General features: G+C 39.6%; 2 protein-coding genes across 5 annotated transcripts in view; one reads left to right on the top strand and one right to left on the bottom strand.

Annotated features, from left to right (window-relative positions):
* The window catches only part of LOC109470815 (somatostatin receptor type 5-like), a 34,326-nt gene extending 29,036 nt beyond the window's left edge, over window positions 1-5,290 (bottom strand). Inside the window, 1 exon segment of the mRNA XM_019769905.1 lies at window positions 5,225-5,290. The gene's annotated coding sequence lies outside the window, so the exon portion shown is untranslated.
* A 206-nt stretch (window positions 5,291-5,496) lies between these two features.
* LOC109470821 (ARL14 effector protein-like) overlaps window positions 5,497-9,506 on the top strand; it is an 11,818-nt gene continuing 7,808 nt past the window's right edge. For 2 of the 4 annotated variants that reach the window (XM_019769912.1, XM_019769911.1), the window contains exons 1-2: window positions 5,497-5,597; window positions 7,324-7,463. In XM_019769912.1, the coding sequence (XP_019625471.1) occupies window positions 5,505-5,597; window positions 7,324-7,463 (233 nt within the window). In that variant the 5' untranslated portion in view covers window positions 5,497-5,504. Of the gene's footprint in view, window positions 5,652-7,323; window positions 7,464-9,506 lie in introns of all 4 variants that reach the window. The other 2 variants (XM_019769909.1, XM_019769908.1) reach the window with 1 other exon arrangement.

The raw sequence follows: 9,506 nt of genomic DNA, 5'->3' as shown, positions 1-9,506 counted from the left end.
TGGTACCCAGGCTAACTTGAAAGAGTCTTCATCTGCAAAGTACACATGTACAGAAATCTATTGAGCTTGGTTAGGCCACACCAATCTAATTTGTTGTTTCTTGGATTTTTTTCAGAAAAAATATGAAGCTACAGGGCGAAAAAAAAAGGCCAAGGCACCCCATGATAGGCGGAAATGCTACGAGCCTTGAAGTCAACATACCATTACCAGGCTGGTTTATAATCAAAACAATAGTTTTTGAACTTTTAATGAAACAAAGTTGCATTGCTACATTGAAAAATTTTAACAACTAGGAAGAAAAGGACTATCTTCAACCATTGGGGCCAAAATATGTCTTTCATTGGGCATTTTGAAGTTGATTCAGAACCTAAAATCTTTTTTTTTTCAAATCAGAAAAAAATGGACATGGCAAATCCAAGAAACAACAAATTAAATTGGTGTGGCCTTACACAAGTTGGTGTGCAGTACTCATCGAGAAAACACTTAAACAGGGCATAAGCCAAGATATCTATAGGCCACACCAATTTAATCTGTTGGTTCTCTGATTAAAAAACATTAAATCAACTGGAAAACATCATGAAAACAAAGTCTGAGGACCAGGTAAATGCCTTTTGTTGCACAAGTTTTCAAGTAAACTTCTGCTTGGAGAGAAAGCTGAGAAGAGCACAACACCATGGCCTCCAATCTCAATGTATAAATAATTGTTTATGGCTTTGTTGGAGGCTTTAGTCCACACAAAGGCTGTAACAGTGCACACAAATACCTCATCCTTTCCACACAGTTACAGAATGACTAATGAACCTGTACAATGTATGCCTGAGGTAATTGAATTAGCTGTGCCCATTGTCATGCTAAAACTCTGCTCACAATGAGATGAAACAGAATTTTTAAAGAGCACCTTATTGAGTGAAGTGTAAATTCATGCACTGCCTATTTGTGAGTAATTCAAGAAGCCCTGTGGCGACAATTGAAAAGTTGACACCAGAATGCCTTTGTTGGAAGAAGAGCTATTTGTCAAATGTTAGCTGTGGACAGTGAAATGGCACCAGCACGGATCAGCTATTAGTCTACAGCAGAGACCAATTATCAAAAACATCTCATCTAAGATCCCGTTCATACCAGACTTTTAAAAACCGGTAGAAACCGCTAAATAATTAGCGGAGGAAAATCCGGCTAAAACCCTTAGCGTTCATACCAGACTTTTCATAACCGGTTTTGTAAAAAATATCGAGTCCGGTGAATATCCAATTAATTGGCCATGACTGCAGTTTGAATAACTGTTCGTCCCGCTCTTCCGATTGCTGTCGCCTTCTTGTATACCATCTTCATGTTCATTACCTTACTGCGGCACTGATCCTTTATCTTCGAGAAACCAGGCTCCTCCAACATTTTTGTTTCGGTAGAGCCCCCCCCCCAGCTTTTTCGAATTCGGCGACTCCAGCTCTTCAAAAATACACGAATAAGTGTCAGAAACGAACTCAAATTGGTCAATACAACGCGATCAAAAAAGCTTGGAGGTCGCACACGGCCAGGATGCTGACCCCGTGACCCCGGAATTATGACGCAAAAACCGGTTCAATAAATCCTTAGTGTTCACACCAGGTTTTTCGGTGGAAAAACCCCACAAAAACCACCTCCCGAGGTTTAAACCCCTGAAAAACCGGTTAATTTGCGTTCACACCAGGTTAAATAAAAAACGGTTTTTGAAAAACTGGTTGAAACCGCTAAATATAAGTCTGGTATGAACAGGGTCTAAGCAAGGATATATCCTATACAAGGATATAACCTTCTTGATCTAAGAAAGTCAAATATGAATATAAGAAACTTCACCGTTCACCATCACAGAGAAGTGAGGAGACAGTCTACTAAGTACATGTAAGTGCTAGTCGGTGATTATAATCTTGATCATGTATATTACAGTGTATATACATGTACATGTATGTACAAGCCAATCTTTTGCTGTGACCTGTACTTAAAGTTAACCCTCTGTGAGTGTCTGGTCTGAGTATAAATGTACAATAAAGGTCTTTATTAATTCACTACAAAAAAATTAGATTGATTTTGTGTAAAACTGTAGTTAAGGTTATACCACACTTCCATTATTACTGTATTTTCCTTATGAAGAACTCGCAAGAGATTGTGCCGGCTGACTGACTATGAAATGAAACCGAAAGAATCTTTTTACAATACCTACAGTCTTTCCTGGTCAGTCCCTTATTCCGTTCTTCCATAACAATAGACAATTTTCAGCTTCACCAGTTCTCATCTTTCACCCTTTCTCACATCCCTCACAACTCCAAACAAAACCTAACCACAGCCACGCACAATCTGTCCCTGTGTGAAAAAGCTATAGGAAACCTCCCAAACCTTGAGAAGCTGTAACCTCTTGTGCAGGCGTCTGAGCAGGTTGGCATTTTAATATTGGGTTTTGTATGATTGTAAGGAGTTCTTTTGCCAGCCATCGTACAACCAACCGGCCATGTAAAACACTGTTATTATAGAATTTCCTCATTAATTATGCAAATAAAGTCCTCATTTGCATAATTTGCATTTTATTATGTATATCTCTCTCTCAGCTACCTACCTACCAAAAATGATGAAAATACGTTGTTCCTATCTGGACTTATTGGCTTTCAAAGATTTCGCCAGAAGGTCCCCTGCAGTTCCAGAACAAGCTGCTAGGGGGACCAAACTCATACCACTTATTCCTGACATGAAAATCTATCTGTCACCAAAAATTCAAGACCATAGCATGTTCAGGACAAAAGATACAAAAACCGGAAGTTCTGCTGCAGTACCAAGGTCATCCACCAGGAGGCCCATATTTGACCTTGACCTTCGTCTTCCTAAGACTTACCAGCATACCAAATATCATCACAATCCATAAAGGCGTTATGAAGTAATGCTGACTACAAAATTTGCGGAAATACACAGACAGACAGACACACACACAGACAGACGGACCAAAAACAATACCTCCATTTTTCATGGAGGTAAAAAGCCAGTCTGTTCAGAGGCCTGCATAGGAGGCTAGAGAAAGCTGGCACAAATCACATTTGCTGTAGGACTCAGGGAGGTGAAAAGGCCAAACATCTGTGGCTAAAGCAAACATCTCCAGGGAAACCTGACTGGTAAGTCTTTTGAAACTGTGCAGAAAGTGTTTTCTTGTGACTAAAAGCTCTCAACTCCAGGCAAGCACATCTGTTCCAATTAAATGTACATACCAGTATTCCAGTGCAACTTTTGGGGTGCCAAAACTGAATTTGCAAACTCAATTTTCCGGTCAGTTGAATCCGGAAAATCCAGTTTTCTATCCCAATCAGAAAACTGATTTAAGTGAGGCAAAAATGTGATGTCACCAACTGGTTGCTTGTTTTGTATCATAGGCTGGTTCTAGCTATTTGTTGGAGGTACCCAGAATAATAGAGGGCCTGTTTTGGTTTATTTCAAACTCTTCAAACATGAAATAATGATGAAAATGTGCTAAGAAATGGCAGTAATTGTCAATAACAGTCAGATTTCCTCATCAAGAATATTTTTTGTTCTGTGCCTAAAAATTACACTGGATGCCTTTAATAAAGGCCTCATCCATAGCTTCCCTGCATTGATGGCACATCAAATCTTCCATTGGGGGCTACTGTTGTGTGGTATGAATGATGATAAGGCCACACCAATTTAATTTGTTGTTTCTCGGATTTTTTCAGAAAAAATCAGGAGCGACAGGGCAAAATAAAATTAAAAAAAAAAACAGACCAAGGCACCCCATGACAGCCGGAAATGTTACAATATGAGCCATGAAGTGAACACACCAGGCTGGTTTATAATTAAAACAATAGATTTTGAACTTTTAATGAAACCAAATTGCATTGTTACATTAAAACTTTTACATTAGAACTGGGAAGAAAAGGACTTTTTCAAGTGTTGGGGCCAAAATATGTCTGTCATTGAGCATTTTGCAGTTAATTTAGAACCCCAAAAAATATCTTATTTTTTTGCAAATCAGAAAAAAATGGATCTGAGAAACAACAAATTAACTGGAGTCATCATCACTCAAGAGAAGAGGACATCAAATCAACAGTAAATACATCACTCTGTCCTGAAGAACAGCCAGGCAAACATGTGGACATGATCTAAATTCCTCATCCTGCTAACAGAAAGCCATGTGTGTTCTCCTGTGGGCATATCATGTGTGTCTTCCACAGGGAATGAAGGCACTGACCTCACCCAACAAACACTTTCTCCTGTCCACAGGGAAAACAAAGTAGGAAACACAAGACAAAACAAATATAGACTACTTCAGTTTCAGTAAGTGTGTTGCTTGTTCTGCCTCGCTAGTTGACACTTTCACCCCATATTTAAATGATTTGAAACTGTGCAACTTCTAACAACACTCATCTGCAAGAAAGTACACTGTACAACAGATGCCGGAGTAGAAGAATTTTAAGTGTAGTCAACGGGTTAGTAGATCCATGACTTGTCATCCTCATACAAAAGTTCAGTCTAACCCCTCAACCCAAAGAGGTTGGTTGACCCCAAACTTTTTTGATACCATCTGAAACTGTCAAGATGTGTCCAAACAGATGAGTTCCAGAAGTCTCCTGTGCTGTGTGTTATCATATACCCTTAGGCGCTACGTGCTCATTAACCTACTTTTTGTTGTATCCGAATTATGATTAATTTACTATCTATTCCATTATCTGAAGACAGATATGTTTGGATTCTGCCTTTTCACAGTGATAGCATAGAGAAAATACAATTTCGTTTTCCACACAGTTCAAATAATTTATAACAAAGAATTTGTTTATTGATTTAGATACTAGTAGGTTTAATCATGTTAAAAGCGTGCGTGAACTCAAGCGTATCGAAAGTTTCGCGAATTGTTAAATCATATACTTTCTGAGTTTTCTAAAGTTAAAGTTAAAGTAACAAATTTGTTTTTAGTTACTTTGTTATACTTGATTAGCATCTGGGCCCCGGCTGCCCCCGTTTCACAACATTGGCGCGTCACCTTATAACTTACCGGTAACAGCAGCTTGGGTTGTGGCCTGACAAAATTATCACTTCAGAACACTCCAAAATAACCCACAATATACGTTGTCTCTGTAACGCATACTATTCTAGGCTATTCAACACTAGCATGTGAGCTACTTCCATACAGATAGCGCCTCTAGAACTGCATTCTACGGGAAGAAAGTACGTATAAGTTTGTAAGACTGAGACTTACTTGCCACCGTGGACCGCCGGCCCGCTGCCTGATTAAATTAGCAGACGCCTCGCGCTGTGATGTGACCTTCGACCTACAGATAATTTCACTTCAAAAAGGGGAGATAACTAATAACTCTCCAAATCAGCGCATTATATATTCTAATAACGATGATTTCGTTCAATATTTCTCTATTCGTACTTAATGTTAGTGCAAATCTACTTTTCTTGCTAATACTTTTGGTTCTGAAATTCCAACTGGGGGATCTGACATCCCTTCAAACAATGGTAGCACCAACAAAATGGCGGACGATTTGAAGAAGGGAGAGAGTGAAAAACCAGCCGAGGAAGAAAGACCAACAATGACAGAGGAAGTTCTGGACGAATCAGGAAAGGTAGAAGCCTGCATGCCTCACAGTAATGCTATGGCAGGTGTCAGGAAGTTTAAGGTAGGGTGAATGGTGGTTTGGTACCGCCGGGATTCTGGTTGTGTGACGTCTTTTGGAGCTGGCCTGGGCGTCAAAAGTTGAGCGCTAACTTGTTCACGAGTTTGTTGATCTAACTTCAATCTTTCCAGTTTCCTATGATCCCAGGATTAACTTATAGAAATTCTCTTTCTTCATCTTCATCTTTGCCGTGGCTCAAAGATGTTATGTGAGCCCCGGATACACCCCATAGCCCCTGATGGGGCACTTTAGGGGGAACACAACATAGTTTTCTAACACAACATAGTTGACAGTGTTTGTTTATTTGTTTTATTTGGCCCTCCGTGTGAATTTTTTTCTATAAATCATATCTCTACTCTAGGCTACGTTAGTGCATTAATATTATACTACTCTGTATAATGTCCTTGGTTAGTGCAAGTAAAATTTGAGCTGTGCAGGTATTTCTGATGTCTACCTGCACCTAATTATATATACCTGCACTGGTCCATGTACTGGGTATATGCAGATTAGTGCAGGTAAAATTGGAGCTGTGCAGGTATTTCTGATGTCTACCTGCACCTAACCTGCACTGGTCCATGTACTGGGTATATGCAGGTTAGTGCAGGTAAAATTGGAGCTGTGCAGGTATTTCTGATGTCTACCTGCACCTAACCTGCACTGGTCCATGTACTGGGTATATGCAGATTAGTGCAGGTAAAATTGGAGCTGTGCAGGTATTTCTGATGTCTACCTGCACCTAACCTGCACTGGTCCATGTACTGGGTATATGCAGGTTAGTGCAGGTAAAGTTGGAGCTGTGCGAGTATTTCTGATATCTACCTGCACCTAACCTGCACTGGTCCATGTACTGGGTATATGCAGGTTAGTGCAGGTAAAATTGGAGCTGAGTAGGTATTTTGATGTCTACCTAAACAATGCAGCACCTAGTAATAACCTCCACTGGTCCATGTACTGGGTAGGAGAAATAATGGCAATGGTTTCTGAACAGTTTTTAGTATGATCCATACTTCTTAGTCTGTGTGGCACAAGTCAAATTTGTCTGGAGAAGATAATTTTCATTCAGTGTTACCAGTTCAGGTACAGTATACTAGGTAGGTACAAATGTAGGTAGGTACAGTATCAGTATTTGTATCTGTATAGCTGGTATAACCGCCCTTGGGCGTAACACACCAGCTATGCTACTAGTAGCTGTATACAGTTACAATAAATGGTATACACTAAAAGGAATTTGGAGCCCTGAGAATTCAACAGTGAAGGTGCGCAGTACACAGTGGATTAATTTTGAAACTTTATTCAAATAAACAAAACATACCTTTAGATTACTTAGTTTCTTAACTTGATTTGTATTAATACTGTTGTTACAGAAACATTTCAGGATAATGATTTGTGTAAGGATTTGTGTTGTGTGATATCAACTCCCTGGCACTTTTGATCAATTGCTTGCGTCACGTGTCAGTGGGGTCTCGTGTGAATAAGGTCACGTGTTTGTGGACCGTGGCTCTCACGATATCACATTGTGAAGTGATTGGTCACTAATTATCGTGAAGATGACAGTTGTCGCTGAAAATTTGATCTCTCTGTAAACTGTGTGTTGAAATAAAGTTCAACTTTTTACTATGGTTACTACCAACACAGGTGAACTTTCATGATAATGATTTGTGTTGTGTCTCATCAGTCCCACCCAACACTAGAGAGAACCCTGCAGCATCTCCAGTTCCGTAACCCCGGGCCCATGCTGCAGGATTTTGACCCTGAGAAGAGTGAGCGTGAGAAGCGTAAGCTAACACGGATGGTCCAGCAACAGAAACAGAAGGCGTAAGTACTCCAACAGTACAAGTACCTGTACAAGTACAAGTACAAGTATCTACAAATTCCTCGGTACAAGATGTACAAGAACAACTTCCCTGTACTTTCTTTTATTTCCTGTCTTACTTTTCTTCCAAATGTTCTCAGTCAGTCCTTCAGGTGAGTCAAACATTCAGACATTATTTCTAATCTCTTTTTGTTAAAGGCATTCAGTGCATTTCCTGGTCGGTACAACTGGATTTTCAAACTCAATTTTCTAGTCAATCTTTTCATGTAGTACAAATGTACTAGTAAGTTGCATCAACTCTATCTCATAGCATACTGATATCTATGAGGTAAAAATACCATGCTGCTGACGGAAAATGGCTTCTTGTTTTGCATCGTAGGTGAGTTCTAGCTATTTGTGGGTGGTACCCAAAAAATAAAGGGACTCCTTATGTAGCTTGTTTTGGGGCTATTTCAATTCAAGTATGGAATGATGACGAAAATGTGCTACGAATAGGCTGTAAATGATATTATCAATATCAGACAGATTTCCTCTTCCAGAATATTGTTGGTTTTGTTCCCCCCGGAATTGCATTGGATGCCTTTAAAATTGATTTAATATTCGTGGCATTTAGTAGCCTGGAACTCATCCCTACGCACTATTGTCAGGTAACACTGGTCACCTCAATTTTGGAATGTCACTTTCCGAATTTTGAGACACCTATGTTGAAACCCCTGATTTTCAACTTTGTTATTCCTGGATGTACAGTGAACTTTTGCATGCCATTGGAAAGATCATGCTATCTTCAGTACCAGGTTGCTTTTTTTATGGTCAGAATGTACAAATTTATCAAGATATTTGACTTTAAAAATTGCAAGCCTGGCGGTCTAGAACACACACCGTCATGCCCAGCAGCTTAGCCTGGCAGTCCTAAACTTTAGCCCGCGGCCTGAGTTAGCCAGCCCGCATCCAGACCGCATCCAATTAGCCTCATGAACACCCCATGAAAACCACTGAATTAATGAGAATTCACATTTTCACACCTGTGTAATTAACAAGTTTGTGATAAATTCATGAGAGGTCTGGGCTCAATGGTTAGCCCGCGGGCCTGAACAGGCCTGTCGGTCTGTGGACAGGCTGGGCTGATGATTAGGCCTTATGATAGAGAACCTTCAGACTTTAAACACCAAACAGAAAGTGAGGAACAAAAATATGCTGCCAAATTGATGCTTCCAGATTGATGATGGTTTACACTTCACTTCATATCACTTCATATTAATAAACACCCTTCACATTTTCAGCTAATATTTTCAATAAGTGATTACATATTATTGACAAGTATGATGTACAGGTATGAATGATGATAACTTTCATGAATATTCATTTTGAACATTTTCTGCAAAAGCTTCAGAAATTTCTACTGGAAGAATTTTTCCTGTAAATGGGAAGAATTGTTCTGCTATTAAGACTGCAAAAAGTCTCTTTCTAGTAGAAAGCTTTTTGAACATGTTTGAGGAGGTGGATTTTGCTCCTGCTGTGCTACCTGGGCTGATACCTGGGCGGGGTGTAACATTTGTGTAACGGTTATGACTAAAAAAGATCAGATAGCATCATAAAAGACCCTTGTCTCAGCAAGAACACTTCATATTAGACCTGATTGGTTGTGGTGTTGGAAGCCAACTTTTGAGGACACTTCATGGTCACTTACAGTTTCTGTTTGGCAGGTATAGTCCAATCTGTCCTACTATGGATGGGCAACTCCCCTGGCCAAATCCCTTTGAAACATCATGGGGGTAGAAATTTATCTTTTTTTAAAGAATGAAGACTTGGCTAAGTACAGGTCACAACAAAACAAGATGAATGGACATGGTTTAAACAGATAAACAATAACTCCATGGAAACATTTAAATCAAAAGGAAAACATTTGGAGTTTTAGTGCCATAATCCTGCCATGTATAAGCCTCAGCCGATGTACACTGAAAACATAAAAAGCAAGGAATCGATCCTCAATTTGCAACATGAACTTGCTTTCAGTGCAAGGAGTTGTACAATGCTTTAGGAAATTC

Source organism: Branchiostoma belcheri, unplaced genomic scaffold, assembly GCF_001625305.1.
Source record: "Branchiostoma belcheri isolate BF01 breed outbred unplaced genomic scaffold, Haploidv18h27 scaffold234, whole genome shotgun sequence".
NCBI classification, from domain to species: domain Eukaryota; kingdom Metazoa; phylum Chordata; class Leptocardii; order Amphioxiformes; family Branchiostomatidae; genus Branchiostoma; species Branchiostoma belcheri.
The sequence above is the reverse complement of the archived record's forward strand: the minus strand, read 5'-3'. Positions and strand labels throughout refer to the sequence as shown.